The sequence below is a fragment of the Taeniopygia guttata genome, chromosome 1A (genome assembly GCF_048771995.1).
Source record: "Taeniopygia guttata chromosome 1A, bTaeGut7.mat, whole genome shotgun sequence".
Classification (NCBI taxonomy): domain Eukaryota; kingdom Metazoa; phylum Chordata; class Aves; order Passeriformes; family Estrildidae; genus Taeniopygia; species Taeniopygia guttata.
Window position 1 is genome coordinate 21,310,106 of NC_133025.1, and position 16,604 is coordinate 21,326,709.

The 16,604-nt window shown below is 40.6% G+C and overlaps 1 protein-coding gene and 1 long non-coding RNA gene across 5 annotated transcripts in view; one reads left to right on the forward strand and one right to left on the reverse strand.

Annotated features, from left to right (window-relative positions):
- Window positions 1-1,207: 1,207 nt before the first annotated feature.
- Window positions 1,208-13,069, reverse strand: LOC140681380 (uncharacterized). Of its 2 annotated transcripts, none has more exons than XR_012052539.1 (3): window positions 12,942-13,069; window positions 8,425-12,682; window positions 1,208-5,633 (listed from the first exon to the last, which is right to left on the reverse strand). It is a non-coding gene; the product is annotated as an uncharacterized lncRNA (long non-coding RNA). The 2 variants fall into 2 exon arrangements; XR_012052540.1 differs by having other exon boundaries at window positions 1,208-2,086; window positions 2,182-12,682.
- WASL (WASP like actin nucleation promoting factor) overlaps window positions 13,034-16,604 on the forward strand; it is a 50,218-nt gene continuing 46,647 nt past the window's right edge. Inside the window, exon 1 of one of the 3 annotated variants that reach the window (XM_072921091.1) lies at window positions 13,034-13,588. In XM_072921091.1, the coding sequence (XP_072777192.1) occupies window positions 13,475-13,588 (114 nt within the window). In that variant the 5' untranslated portion in view covers window positions 13,034-13,474. Of the gene's footprint in view, window positions 13,589-14,118; window positions 14,255-16,604 lie in introns of those variants that run through there. The other 2 variants (XM_030256624.4, XM_072921104.1) reach the window with 2 other exon arrangements.

A 16,604-nucleotide genomic window follows, 5' to 3' on the forward strand; every position in this document is an offset into this window, starting at 1 on the left:
AAACAAACTAAGAGCCATTAAAATACCTTGATATAGGACTACACTTGCTGTGTCAGGAGGTTGGCATTATCCTTTGTGGTAAACCTACAAGGGGAACTATATATTATAGCAGCAGTTGCTTTACATTTAGAGGCATTTTCTGTTCATTTAGCCATTGCTAAATATGTAGAAAGTGGCATTGACAAAGATTAATGTGTGAAGTAACAATAAATGCTCTTTTTAATCACTGAAATACAATGGCACCACTTAAAAATTAGGTAGGAAAAGAATATAAAGATATATACATATAGATATACAGATATAAATATATATATGTATCAAGTTGTGAAGGCAAATCATAAGAAAATACTGCCACACAAACTTATTTAGCAAGACCATAATTACCTAGAAAGTAGGTAACACAGATTAAAAGTGTATATTGCAAACCAGCCCAATTATTCAACCGATGAGAAAAGATACCAGAACTGCACAATAAACATAATTTCAGAAGCTAAACTGTGTAATCACATGTTCAATGTTTAAGGCAATGACAATTCCTAGCCCAGCACAAAGCCCTCTAAGAATTAAGGAATTTGCCTAGGCTCCCTCACTCCACATTTGTATGGAAGCACTTGCACAAACCAAAAGCATTATCAAAATATTGCCTTAGGCAAGGCAAGAATCTGGTTGACCCTTTGTCCAATTATTGAACTGAAACTCTTTTGATGTTAGAAGCAGTCTGGCTTAGCTAAATGCCAGCCACTCCACCCACCTTCTCCTGCTGTGCTTCTTCAGTAGAAAATGTCACCAAGATTAGAAACTGTTCCTGCACTATCCTGGGCCTGACAGCAAGTGTGATGCCTTTCCCCAAATCTCTGCTCCTGCCATTGGCATCCCATCCTCACAGAATTAAGAAAAGAGCGTAAGCTCAGTGAAAAATTCTCTGAACATTAAACTTCGCCTCATCAATTTGAACAGAATTTTGAGAAAGCCTGAGAGAACCCAGAGCCAGGTTTGTAATTGCAAAAAGCATTGGTATACTGTAACTCCAAAAACCAATTGGTATACTGACTGCCATGCTAATTGTCATGTTCTTTGCACTCCCTTGATGTGCCTGTAGTAGAATGAGCAACACTTATTATAGTTTCTCTTTTTCAGTATTTTTGGTGGGGTAAAGTGAGAGATCACTAGAAACACTGGAAACAAACATATTATTGTGAAACAGAAGCCATCAGAATATTTATCCAGATTTATTTTTATCAATATTTATCAATCAAGAAAGATTTTGTTAACATTCTGAAAAAAATATGGCACAAACAAAGCAGAATAATTTGAAATTTCTTCATTTAATAATCACATATTTAAAAAATCTTAATACTGATGATCAAGTCTCTGTACCTTCTCTGTCTGTAATTAAACTCGAGAGGCATATGTCTTCTTGCTAACAAACTAAAAATATTTTCATAGAATAATTTGGAATCAGCAGTGGCTGAAAAGAGAATACAAAAGAGCTGCATACTGAGCTATGGCTGTTTTCAGGTCTGGAAAAATTCCCACACCTTTTCTTAGTAAAAATATCATCTACCTCACTTCAGGTAGGACTACACACTGGAGAATCAGTCATGTTTGCAATGCCTTTGAAGTCTGATACATCTGTTGAACTCAACATGCACCCATTACAGATCTCTTTGATTCATTGTAAATGTTTACCATAGGAAGAGATTTACATTTATAGAGCAACTGCTTACAAAACTCACAAATATATCAGGACTTTGAGAGTGAGAGGTTTTCCACATGACTTTGGCTCCAAATTATCATGCATGACTAGCAGTGATTTCAAAAATATATGTGAAGAAGCAGAGCTATTCAAAGCTTCCTAATAAAATGCATCTTGGAAATTCTGCCCGTCCTGAGGCCCCAGGCTATAAAACCTCATCCAAACAGGAAAGTCACATTAAAAGTCCAGTTACAGGCTTTGCTGCTGCAGAAGTTCCAGTATAAAATGCATTGGAATGGCCAAAGACAAGTGATGCTCTACAAGATTGTTGAAAGTAAAGGGTTCCTCTCTCATCAGAGTTGACCTTTGCCCAAGTGGACAGGATGCATCCTTGTTGGAATAGAAGTGCAGGACAAAAAAAAAGAACCTCAGTGATTACATATGTACAAATAATACACACATAGATAAATAAAATATATACATACATACACGAATGCTCCCATCTCTGCAATACAAGGCAGTTTTAATGAAACCAGCTGTAACTGGCTGTGCTGCTCTTGGGATTGTGGGCTGGCATGAGCCATGGAGTGACACAGACCTGTAAAGAGACTGTTTTGCTGGAGGGAGAGAGGTTATGGCTGGTGGGAAATTACTGCTAATCTTAGGGAGTATATTATGGCTGATTAATTTTATGGACTACATTGGTTAATGGATTGTTTTGTTTCCAAATACTTTAAATCTCTGATTACTGGCTCAGAAGAATGTGTAGAAACACAACTCACTTGTGTTGATTCTTTCATTTACTTGTTCAAATGCTTGGCATAACTTTAGCTATTCAGTTTTACGAAGAGAAAAACATATGTACAGCAAAACACAAACTTTGATGTTTTATTAGTAGCTGGTTTTGAGTGAGAAGAAAAAATTAGACCAGCTGATCACTAGCAGTAAACAATAATTTGCTTTTAGAAACAAGAAATATCACGTAGAAGTGAAAAAATTATTGCTACAAGACAGAAAATGTTAATAGTAGCACTCTTGAACAGTGGCAGGGCCTCACTGCATTTCTCTTTTGGCACTCCTGCACTCTGAGAAGCACAGTCCCAAGCTGCATGGGGTTTGTGTCAACTTTGCAATCACCTTGCAATGCCCTTTCTCAGGAAGCTACTACCAGTGCAGATCTTAAGCAGTCTAGAGGTGGTGATAGCAGAAGGGTGAAAACAAGAAATAACCTGCACAGCACCATGTGCCTGACCTGATGTCAGAAGGGATTATATTAGAAGTGGTGGTTTTTAAGCTTAGGTAGCTGTGTAGACTTTGAGAACTGCTCTGAGAATTGCCACCACCAAGAAGCATCTATATCCAAAAACTTCACCCTGAGCCCAGCCCAGCAACCAGGGACAGCTTCACAAAATTGTGGCCACACACTGGCATTTATGAGTGTTCAGATTTAATCAGAACAGAGATGTTACACATTCCCAAAATAGCTGCTGGTGGTGCTTTCTCTGTTGTTCCAGAAAGCTGTCCAGCATCTTCACATATCCTCTTCTCAGCATTCTTCCTGTACATCATTACAATATCATCTGGGATCTCTCCAATTTTCTGCTTCATGCATATGCTCAGCATCCAAAGTGGGTTGACTGGCATTACATTTGCCAATTGTTTTAAATATGGGAAACTGTAATTTCCCCTATGCTTTTTTTTTTTTTTTTGGTGACAGGAGTGGTATTTGAAATTTTTTCATAATTTTGGACACATTTACATTTTTCATTTATAGATAACCCACAGTTTACAGGGGAAAACTCAAAATTAAACCAAACTGATAGTTATGGGAGACAAAGTTGATGAAAACACAAAATAAGTTTAGAGAACATATTTTTTCCTAGATTTTGTACATTCAAAACACAGGCCAGGAAGCATTGTGATATTTATTTTCATTTTAGTTATTTCAAGTGATGTTTGCAAGAGCAATATCCAGCTCTAATGTGATATTTAAAGAAATCTAACAAATTTTTATTTATGTGGCTGTTGCTTTATTCCTGTGGGCAAGCACCATTTAGATAATTGCTGCTGGCTGATGGGCTCTGTACCATTAGATATCCGTCCTCCTGATAGTTATTCCAGCCAGGCAGATCCCAACCCTATGGCTTCTCATAGCTGCATAAACTCTCTGCAGGTCATTCTCTCAAATACTGCATCTTACTGCCTCTGCTCCCAGTGAAAGGAATTTATCCCTCAGCTTTTATAGAAGTGTACTGTTTAATAGGGTTGCATTTAAATTTCTATAAAGGTTGTCAATTCAATGCTTATGACTCACAATGGAAAATTCCTCCCAGAGAGACTTTATTTAACCACTGACTTCTAGATTCAGAGAATGAGCAGTATACCGAAAAGAGAGGTAATAAACTTTCCTTTCTTTTAAATTAACCAGCAATCAGTTCTGGCTTCAGAAGTTTTATTACTTTTTATTAAATGCAGTGGAGATTTTCTGTTACTGGAAAATGTGAAATAGAATAAAAAAGCTTTTTGACAAGACCCATTACACATATTTTATTATGTATTTTCTATTCAAAGCAATTTCACTGCTGTAGACTAAACAGAGACTTAAATTAATATTTGACAGATTTGTTTGGAAGCTACTGTTCTTCAAAAGACACTGAAATCATTATTAGTTTTAGACAACTTCAGAGAGAAGGATTTTAAATTCCTTCCACAGCAGTGATTGGGTTTATTACTACTTTTTAGATAGCAAGATACCTAAAAGACAAAGATAAACAAAAAAACTAAAGGGATTTTCTGAACTAAGTCCTGTCCTTTGGTGTTAAAAGCAACACTGTATAGAATCACTTTAGCTTGAGCTCCAGCTTTAAAGCAGTAAAATCTTTTCGTCCCCACTTAATTCTGCTGGAAACACATTACAGACTGTCCTCAGAATTAGGAATATGTACATATTCCTCTAGAAATTGTATCTGTTATTAATTTCTAAACACTTTTCTGGAACTAACATCATCTTTTCTTTTAAAAAAATATATTTCCTCCCTGTTCCTCATGAAGTCACTCACCACCTGAAAAATGACACTGTTGATTGTTAAGAAATTATATGTAGGAACAGAAATTGTATCAAGTCAACAGAAATTATACCTATTCATTGATCAGGAAGTATATATATGTGTATATATATATATATACATTTGTTTTTTTTCTTTGATCTTCTGTCATTTTCTTTTGCCATGATACCTCATCTCCTCGTTCCTATTTTCCCAGGTCCTCTGAACCTGTTCCAATCTAAATTCACTTCTGGAAAATGGACAGAGAGAATCATACACATTATTCCTGATAAGGTATTTAGGGCCTTGCACAATGGCACTAATGCCTCCCTGGCTTTAGTGGGAATGTCTTACCAGAAGCCGCAGGGACCTGCATTCATCTTTCTAAGGACACATTGCCAGGGCAACTCCCAGCCACGCCTGGATCTCCCCTTCAGTCATTCCCAATCCAGGCACTTAAGCACTGCTTTTTACTACTCAGTTTCATCTCGTTTCTACAACTCATGCGCAAAGCCACTGTGCTATTTCTGTCTAATATTCTGATCCTCCTTTTATTTGAACACAATAAATAATGGATAAAGACAGCTCATACTGCAAAACTAAGCAGAATGCAGGTTACAGGTTGCATCATATTTGAAATAAACCACACATGGCAAATATCCAGTATATTCAAGAACAATATTAAGAATTGAGTGAGTTATTATTTCATTAAAAAAAAACAACAGTATAAATATTAATTGATTTTTGTCTTTTCTTTCGAACATTTAGAGTTAGTGCATTTATTTCAGTCCATCTGCTTTTTACCATTCCTTAGGCAAACACTGGGTTACCTCAGTGTGAAGGAAGTCTCTGCATGACACAGGTCTGGGGAATATTCTCTTTTCAGCTTTGACCTTGCCCATGGAGACAGCCAGAGAAAAGAGAAGCATACATTCAGTGCTGCAGTTGAATACCCTTAAACCTGCTTTGGAGATTGAAACTATGATTAAGTTATACTTGAACAGAGATCCTGGGTTACAGAACACCATAAAATTTAGAAGACCATTCATATTCCCACAGATTTACATAACAACTGACAGAACAAGACGACACAGGCTTAAGCTGTGCCAAGGGAAATATAGGTTGGATATTAGGAATAAGTTTTTTAGAGAAAGGGTGATAAAGTGCTAGAATGGTCTGCCCAGGTAGGTGGTGGAGTCACCATCCCTGGATGTGTTTAAAAAAAAAGACTGGATGTGGCACTGGATGCCATGGTCTAGTTGAGGTGTTAGCACTGGGTTGGACTCAATGATCTTGAAGGTCTCTTCCAACCTTATGATTCTGTATTTATAACAAGAAGCGACCTAGAAATGCAAGGTAATTTACTTCCTGTTACATGTTTTCAATCTAGATGACATTCTGAAGCAGGAAAACATAATAACCAAAGGCTGCCTCTTCTGTCACTAAATGTTTCTCATGTTTTCTTGTACTGATCACTCTAACTAGTAGAAATAAAACCACCTATCAAAAATAGCTGTCATAATGTGTCTTCATGGGAATAACCTTATATTGCCTATACATTAAGTATACCTCAGCCTACTACAATGTGTAGGCAGAGTAAAATAGCATAAAAATCTTATGGAACCTTATTCCACTTGAATTGAACAAATTACTTTCCACCACAGTTAAAAATGGCTTAGCTTTTAGGAAGTTTAGTGAAAAATTAAACCCCCCCACCTTAAGCAAACACTGCAGGCTATGCTTATGGAAAATTATCCTCCTGTTAATCAGCTGTACATGCTGACAAACTTGTTCTTTTCTGGTTGCCTAGCTGTCTACCAACCTCCTCTGGCTCCCCGCCACAACCTCTGTGAAAAGAGCTGCTATAGCAGGAGCAAGTATGTTCTCAGAAAGCCTTATTAGCTGTGCTGTAGGTTTCTAGTTATTGAACAGCAACTCGTTGTACTTTTATTATTGTGACAGTACATTAAATAAAAATGCTGGGTTTCATTTTTTAAATAGACATGAGAAAATTCAAGGTCAAGAAAGCTAACCTGACAAAACAGGTCAGCATTACATGTTATGCTGTTGCAGCAAACACTACAAAACCAAATCGACATTTCAAAATGGTAGGTCTAAAGCTAGCATATATACATACATATATATACATACATATATATTATATATTTATATATATATATATATATAATTTTAACCCTTCTAATGATAGGCTTGAAGAACTATAATATCTACACATAAAGAAGTTACACATCTTCCAAAATTTGTCACAAAGTATAGAAACTGAACGAAATTTCATTACTTCAGTCTGTAGCGCACAGAATCAGTATTTATTAAAGGCTGGTTCATTTTAGGAGGGGGACTGAGGTGGATGTTCTCCAAGTTTGTTTCTCCCCAGATCAGCCACTGGGTTCTCATATGTGCTTAAAAAACAGTTGGGCACCAAAACTACACAGGGCTTCAAGCAATGCTATGCTACACATATACCACCATTTTAGTTATAAAACTCAGGTAGGTATGTTCTTAATGGACAACCCCTCCTTCAAGTAGAGTTGGTGAGCATGAGCAAAGTAGATATCCACATAAAGCACTGACATAAATTGTATATGCCATTCTAACATACCATGGGAAGAGTCCTTAATTGAAAATAATATTAGAGTAGCCAGGAATGTACCAATTAAAATAACTTGTCTGTCTGTGCTAAATTACAGATATTCCTAAGGTCTTAAGGAAATTTAACTATTTTTACTTACTAGAATACAATCAAAAACAAAGAAGTACTTTTAGACTTAGTTCTCTCAGAGGTGAAGCAACTGCACAGACTAAAGATTTTCTTATTGATGGGTCATATGCACTAAGCAACATAATTGTTTTGAAAAAAAAAATTAAATTAACACTTTTCATCCATCTTCTCAAGTCAATTTGAAGCATGTTCAATTTTGGTTTGTTTATATATGTTAAAACTGCTACAGCATACATTTGTTAAGCTTTTAGATTTCTAAACTATATTCTCTTTTGCTTATAAAAAAAGTATCATTCATTGTACCAGTTGCTCTAGTTGGCCTGCAGCTTTTATATAAGTGACCTCCCCAAACACAAAAATCGGGCTGATCAAGATATGCATGATCTCAATCTTGCTTTATGAGGTGGAGCCATACACCTGCAAGAACACTGGTGCATAAAGACTGCTCTGTCTTTTCCCCCTCCCTCCTAAATATTTGCATCAGCTGGCAAAACCCACACAGAAGGAAAACAGTTAAAGAAGTGATGCAACAGAGAAGCCCCAGGTCTGGACCCAAATCTACCCTTTGATAGGGTCTCAGTCTTTGGCCTCCTGGAGAGCAGCAGCAGAGCAGGACTGCCAGGACATGGCCAGCCCTGACACCACAGGGCTGCAAGAAGGGTCTGCTGGTGCGAGACCCAGCACAGCCTCAATGAAGAACAAAGGTGTAGCTCATGCCAATCTGTTAAGGTTAATTTGTGCCAGATAGAGAACTAAAGAATAAATAAATAAATAAATAAACACTATGTAAAAGTTATTAATTCATCCATCAAAAGGATCCAAAAAGCAATTGTTTCTAATTTGCATTACATATTTGCCAGTTGCTCATTGACCTGTTGGGAGGAAACTATGGACCTCAAGGCAGATTTTAGAGGGCAAGTATGTACTTTGTTCTTAGCACTTACCGTAAAAAGGGTATATTTTGAATGCACTTGGCTGTGCTTCCCTTCTCTCAGTAAAGATGAGGCTTCCTGGTCAGAACCATGCTGATCAGGGTGGGAGGTCAGTCACGCTGCAAATAAGAACTGATGTTTCAAAGCCAGAGCAAGATTTTTGTTGTTAAGGAAATGTGCTCTAACAACAGATTTGCAGATCACAGTAAGGAAAGAACATGTTTCTCTTTTGCTTCTTTTAACTGGTGAAGTTCTTGAGCTCCACGGTGGCTGACTAATGGCTGAAGGGGGATTTTATTACATTGAATTCAAAAATTGTCAGGAAGCTTACAGGAAGGAATAAATATTCCCTTTAATACCTGCAAATAAAACAAGATTAACTTATTTACTCCACTCATGGTTATTGCTGAGTGTTAAATTCAAGAAGTCATACCTTTGCTGAGTTATAAACCAAGCAAAGAGAATAAAGAGTGTTTAAAAAAACTGTGCCATACAGTTTTGAAGATGAGCTCTAGTGCAAGGTTAGATGCTACCTGAGCTGGGGAAAGAAAAATGTTTTCCTCTAATTTGCAGAGCAGCTATAGAAGTGTTGCATAGTTGCTGCAGGCAATGATCAATAAGTAAGAGGAGAGGGAGACACCTCAAATTCCAATATGTTTTTGGTCCATCATCCTCACAGTTTTGAAAAAGAGAGCAATATAATCTGTTTCAGGACACAAAGGAATTGCTGAGGAGCTCTTGAAAAGAGCTAGATATCCCCATAATTCGAAAGTACAATTCTATATCCAAAGCAAAACCAATCTTATCCTTTGTCGAGTAAACTGGAAGGGCACAAATTACTTTTATGCAAGTAAGTAGTCTGATGTCAAAAATGAGGGCTAGAAAAGATACAAACAAATGACATACACAATGGGCACTACAGGAAAAGTTCTAGCTGGCACCTAAGACAGGATTCGTGCAAGAAATGAAAGAACTTATTGTACCACAGCATTGGTTCTCAGGCTGCAGCCTGCTCACTCTTGCGGCAAGGACACTCTGCTGCACAGCCTGCCCACCAAGGGGGAAGCTGCTTCCTACTGACACACTTCCACATCCACATGGAATCAGCAGAGGCTTTACTGACCAATTAATAAAACTTAACCATCATATTTGGCAACTTTTGTTGCTAAATCATGTCGTTCTGTTAGTGACACCTACAGCATACAAATTCAATATAGAGAAAATAAAACACCATAGGAGTTCCAGACTATTCCTCATCTGAAACAGATAATGCAAAATTTCAGAGAAAGGAAATACAGTGACTGAATCTGAAATGAACCCTAACTTAATATATGATTCAGTTACCTGTGGGGGGTACTTCCCAGGGCTGCAATTCCTCAACTTCAAAGGCTCAGAACACAGAGAGCAGAAGTGAATGAGGCTATTATCAGTAAAATAACTAATACGTTATTTGACATTGATTCAGTAACAGTGCAAACCCAATCCTCTTCAATGGGGTCTGTGTTAAGAAAAATATTATTTACCCAAAAAAGAGAACTTGTGTCTTCACAGCTGCAAACCCACTTCCAATCACAAAGACAGTTCCTCATTTTCAGTTACCACAAGCAGTTTTGCAGTGAGGAGACTGGTGTTTTCTACAGGCCCAACCAAAAAGGGTATTGAGGGAAAGGCAGCTTGCTTCACTTTTGTTCATTCCCAGGCTACCCTATTGACATAGCCCTCCTGCGTGGTCACAGTAATCCTATGCTCTCACTCCTGATCTCCCCTAGCCATGCTCTTGTGGTTGCTGCAGCAAGGTTTGCACTTGTCCCAGACTGTCCTACTTGTCCCTGCAAATAACATGAGATGGAAGAGATAGCAGGATTTTTTTTTTCCCATGGAAAGGCATATTCTCTGTTACCCTTGCTTGTTCTTTGGTGTAATTAACTGTCTCTTTATTTTATGGAAAACCAGAAAACCAAACCGTGACCTAAAACCAGGATTGTGACAAGATCAAGACTTGGGAAATTCAGTGATTCTACTAAAAAATAATAAATACTTAGAAAACAATTTTTTTTTCACTTACATAGTTCAGTCATTAATAAAATCTTCAAGGTATGATTCATAGTACTAGAAAAATTAACTTTAGGTAGCAAGTTTTCCTCACATTCTTACTCCATCTTCAATTGCAGAATGTTACTTCTGAAATTGTGTGAATATTTAAACTGTGAAACTCAAAGTATGAACTATTACTGTAGAGGTTCACATTTAAAGACAAAATTCAATTTTCTGTCAAAGGTAACTCTGACAAGGATAATAAAATCTATTTATTAAATAACATATTTATAATACAGATCTTTAAAATCAAGACACTTACTTATATTGACACACATTATGCAATTTCAAATGAATTTCAGTACCTTGGTGCTATGAGCTGGTATCCTGAAATGAAAAAATATGAGAGAAGCTTCCCAAGAAGCTCATAGACATCAGGAATAGGTAACACAATTTGGACCCTAAGTAGCGCAGTGAAAAATCCAGAGGACAGCCTCCAATAAACAGCAATTGTCCTAAGTCAGCACGAACACTCCTATATCTTCAAAATACAGACAGGTAACCCAATTTGGTGGCTTTCTTTGAGAGAACTTTGCTTCAAATTGGATATTTTATGCAGAAATAACAGGTTTTTGCTGAAATTACTGCAAACATATATATTAAAGGCAAAAATCTATTTTTCAGTGAATCCTATGGATGTATCGAAAGATATTGGTATTTTCCCTTCAGGACTCGCTGCTTAGCTATGACATGAAAACAAACAGCTTTTGAATAATTAATGAAACACAGGGACTGAAAATAGACCTATTTTCTTCCCTTTCCTGCCTCCCCTTATTAAAAAAACAAACAAAATCCTAACAATAGAGCCTGAAGGTTACAAGGCCCTTAAGAGTAACTACCAGCCAGCTGGTCTGAAAAGAACAGTATGAAGCAAAATGCATCAGCTGTAACACTGAAGCAGTATGGCAAGATCTACACAGGAACATCAAAAGTTTTTAGAGAAAAAAAAAATAATCAAGGAATACAAGTGATTAGAAGATGAGGACTATACCAGCATATACCCATTGACAGTGTACTATATTTGTTATTTACATCACAAGCAAGGAAGGCATGTAAATTTCCCCAAAATGGCTTCAGCTAGACAATAATTATTTAGTTTATGAAATAAAACAAACAAAAAACCCTCAGAAAAATAAAACCCACAAAAAAACCCACAAAATACTGTCTTGTAAAGTGCTTTACCTTTTTACATACATTTGCAATGAAAGAAACACTGCCAATATTTTATAGCTTAAGCATTTCCCACTAAAATACATACAGACTTACACAGGAAGTGTGTACTTTACAGAAAGTATGTAAAACTGAAGAATCTAGGATTGCTGATAAATACTTTAGAAGCACTTGGTTCCTACTGGTTTTCCTTTACAGTAAGACTCAAGTCACTTTTGAGAGGCCTGCAAATTGAGGAGTCCTGTATATGCCCATATTTTAAACTATTTTTATGGTGTAAAATCAGGATTTTCTTCCATATTCTCCCTTCGTTACACTTTTAGACACAGTTGCAAGATCTTAAGTACAGGCAAAAGGACCTGTAAGTAGAGCAGAAGGGGCTGCCATCTTCTCCCTGCCTGATCTTTAAGAAGATACGAAGTCACCACAGCATCATATAAAGACTTGTGTTCCCAGCTTTTTCTCCTCTCTTCCCTGGTTTGTTTTCTCTTGTACTTCTTCAGTTCTTCTGTACAATGTATAGCAATTACAGTGGGGGACCTTCCCCCTTTCACCTAGCACCTTCCACACAATTAACTGATCAGAGGATGAGACACAATCTTCACCTAAAACCACAGAAAACTAGCAAGGTGCTCACTTTGATATCTGTTTTCCACCTTTGCACATGAGAAACGAGAACATTTCTTTTGTGCAGCTAAAAGCTGAGTATAAGCAGCAGTGCTTTGGGTCTTTGGGTTTTGAAATGTCTTCAACCTACACCGCAGCTGGTTACTGCTGCCACATGGAGAGAAGCAGGGGAAGAGAAATCTGGCTGACAAAGGCTGTTGATTGTATACATGATTTCTCCTCACAGCTGGCCCCCGGAGACCGTGAAGTACCTGCTGTTCACCTCAGCGGGCGGCAGGCAGCTTGGCCGGGGGTGGGTGACACCCCCGCCCGGCCTCCCCGCTGGCTGCGCACAGCGACACCCCGGCCGGGCAACCTGCGCGGGCAACCAGCGTCCTTTCTGCCAAAAAACGAGAAAAGACTTTGGGTTACAAATTACACCTGAATGTAATTTGTTCCACAACAGCTGAAGGGCTTCCAGCACACGCTGGTTCCCGCATCCCCGCGGGCAGGAGATATTGTGGGGCCCCTTCAGCTCGGGGCGATTCTCCCCCGAGCTCCCCACGAGCCCAGCCCGGAGCCCCGAGCGGCACTGCCCCTCACGGCGCCCCGGCGGTTCCCACGGCCCCGGGACAGCGACCGCGCCTCCTTTCCGTCACCTTCTTGCCGTTCTTTCTCCCGACTCCGATCACCCCTCTCCTTCCTCCTCCTCCTCCTCCCGCCCCCGCGGCACCGCCCGCCCGGCAGGTACCGAGGGGGCGGGCGCGGAAGGCGACGCCCTCCCCTCCCCCCGCACGGCGCATGGTCGCGGCGGCCGCGCGCCGGGCTCCCCCTTGGCTGCCGCGCGCCGTGGTCTCGCCCGCCCCCGCTGCCATGTTGGATCGCGCGGCCGCCGGGGCCGGGCCGGAGTTGGAAGTTTAGGGGCGGGAGCGATCGGGAGCGGCCCCGGCGCGGAGCGGCTCCGGCGCGGCGGTACCGCTGCCCGGCACCCCCTTTCCCGACCGCCCCCCTCCCCGCACCCTCCCCGCCGCCCCTCTTCTCCTCCCTCCTTCCCCGGCCCCGCGAGGGAGGCTCCGCGATGCGGCTGCTGTGAGGCCCCGGCGGCGGCGGCGGCGGAGGAGGAAGGGGAGGAAGGGGCCGCGGGCGCCATCGGTCGCAGGGCGGCGAGGGCAGCGCCGGGCCGGCCCCGGCCATGAGCGGCGCCCCGCAGCAGCAGCCCCCGCGGCGGGTCACTAACGTGGGCTCGCTGCTGCTCACCCCGCAGGAGAACGAGAGCCTCTTCGGCTTCCTCGGCAAGAAATGCGTGGTAAGTCCGGACCGGAGGGAGAAGGGACTGGGGCACCCTCAGCCGCCCCACCGGGGCGCGGCGGGTCGGGGCCCGGGGCGGGCGGGGGCGTGTGAGGACAGCCCGGCCGGGCGCTGGGAAGTTGCGGCTGCGGAAGTTTGATCCCGCTCCACTGCTCCGTCCCGGCGTCGGGAGGGGGGCGGCCCTCGCAGGCCTCGCTGCCCGCTCGGCTGGCCCGCAGCGCCGGGCGGGGAGCGATGAACGGACCCTCGGCCGGCTGGCTCCGGCGGGGCTGCCGGCCCTGAGCGCCGGGCCCGGCCTCGCTCCCTTCCAAGCCAGGCGGCTCCGAGACTGCCGGTGTGAGCGCGTCCTTCCGCGCCTCGCTGTCCACCGGCGTATGGAGCTGCCGGGGCCGGCGGGACTCCCGCTGCCCTGCAGCCGACCCAGCGCTGCAGGGGAAGCCGGCCGCAAAGGAACGGCCGCGGGGTCGGGGCGTAAAAGTTACATTGCTCGACGAGGCTGGGACGGACCCCAGGTGCTCCAGCGGTTCAACAAAGCAGTGTTGGACGAAGTTGTAGGAAGGCTCGTATCGGTGCTAGGCCTACTTTGGATTTAGTCTGTACTTTTCTTAGCCTAAACAACAAGTTCGTGTACTCAAATACTGCATATTTTCCCATTTCTCTATCAGTAAGTTTTGATTCAGAATACCTTCTTGCATGTAGTGTAAAACTGTACTAAAACTACTTTTCTGTATTAAAGAGCTATTTGAAAGCTTCAAAAGATAACCACTTTCACTGGAAAAGAAGCTCCTTTTTAAAAATTGTATTTTTCAAAGCAATTATTATTCTGGTGCATTGTGTCCAATATTTAAAATACTGTTGGGCACTTGTTGTAAAGCAATGGTGGGTGTTTAATGAACTTAAAACTGTGACTTAAAGCAGGATATCCGTGCAGTCCTACTGATTCCACATAACTCTGGACTTTGAAATGGTATTGTTGATCATACTGCTGCGAGGAAAACATAAGATGCAGCAACGGAACAGGAAGTAGAGAACATTTACATTAGGGTGGGTTAGATAAGATGCTGTCACAGTAACTGAGTTATGTGTCAGAAGATATGACCCTAAAGTATTTGTTTTGAAAAGTACAGAATTGTGGAATTCCCTCAGTTAATTTCAGGAAATATTCCATATCTTCAGCTTGTTTGCTAAGAAAGAAAAAAAACCAGTATCAACTTCTCTCTAAATATAAAAAAAAAAAAGTGCATGAATTTGTGTGTAAATTGATTTTCAGTTTGCTTTGCTATAACTTGATTTTTTTCTTGTCAAGTGAACACTAACAAATGTTTTAATTTCTGTTATACTCAGCTGTAAAACTCATCTAGTTAAGCTCCCAACTTTTCTGCATAAATAGTATGTTGAAAGCAGACTGGAGGTAAATATCTTCACAGGATCTGGGTGTCATGGGATTTACAGCTTGCTTGAAATTACACATTCTTCTGATCTACACTGAATATTGGATGACTTTCCGATTGAGGTTCTTAAAATTGTGATCTGCTGTTTCCTCTTTTCCCTGGCCCATTGTGCTCTCTGAGTTAATAATAGGCTTATTTTAGTACAGTTGAGGTTCTCAGCTCAATCTTGAGTACTTGAGCATTCAAGATCTAAAGGTATTTAACCAGGCATTTTTGGCTTACGGTGTGGCATGAGCCAGAAATTCAGAAAAAGTGAACAGATTGAATATGCTGCCCTTTGGAGGGCATTGTCTTAAGCAAAGCAGGAATGAGAACCTGGAGATGGTAACAGCCTCGGCTGTCTAACTTGAAACCACAGTATCTCTTGGAGCCCAAGAGGACTCTTGGTACTCTTGACCTTCTAGCTTGACGCAACATGCTATGCTGATAAATGCCTTTTTGCTGTAATGTTCATGATATTTGATCTCGTAATACCCATGTTTGAATTACTAATTAGTAAAGTGTCAGACTGTAAGTGCTGTTTTTTAAGAAAGGAAAATTTAAGTTCTGTAGAATGCTAAATGCTTGCTCTTGCAATCACCCTAAATACCTGGGCTGCCTTGATGCTGCAGATGGAGTTTCTGTCACTGTGGGGCATAGAGAAGCTACTGGATGTGATGTGTATCGGCCACGTTGACATAATTTTAGGTTTTGTTTGATTAGACCTCGCATTTAGATTACTACTGCAATGAACACCAGCAGAAAGCTGAGACATTAAATTCTGCTTCTAAGATACTCTTTGTAGTAATAATTTATAGAGCTCTTAATGGACGCCATAGTGCTGCTATCAGGCCTGAAGGGCTTAGTTAAGAAAGCATGTGGTGCTCTGAATCTGATTTATTTCAGTCTTTCCTTTGTTTCTGACTGGTAACAAGGCAGCTATTTTGAAATAGCATTGAGGATTCAACTATCTGATTTTTGTTCTATGGAAAAGCAAAGGAATTTGTCAAGTAGTATAACTTCAATTGAGTACTCACAGTCTGTGAACTTGGAAATGGACATAGTTCCAATAGCATCTTAAGTAATGATACCTGATAGAAAAATTTCCTGTGAGTGGGGGAAGTGGTGGAGAGCTGTCGCTCTGTGTGTTGCTGAGGTTGATACCATTCTGCAGACTACTGCTGGTACTTTGAGAAACTCACTAGTAGGCGAGTGTACATACAGAGGGTAATTGATCTTTTTTCTCTACTCTTTTTTTTTTTTTCCCTCCACTTGCTGAGCTGTAAAATGTTTATCTGAATCTATAAGTAATTAAAATACCTTTGCCCATGACAAATCAGGCTTTCAAAACCAAGCCACTGGCTAATAGTCAAAACTGTAGCTATAGTTAATTTGGCTGAAATATGAATCCAGATATAGAACTATTTACAGAATGCATCTACCATAAAGCCCTTTAGAACTTCCTTTCTTTAGGCATGTAAGTAATTTTCGTTCAGGTGTGTGACCTTTGTTATCTAGGTAAGGTGTAAAATTTTCCACCTGTAAAAAGTTTTCAATAACTTTTTAATAATAATGTGGAAATAA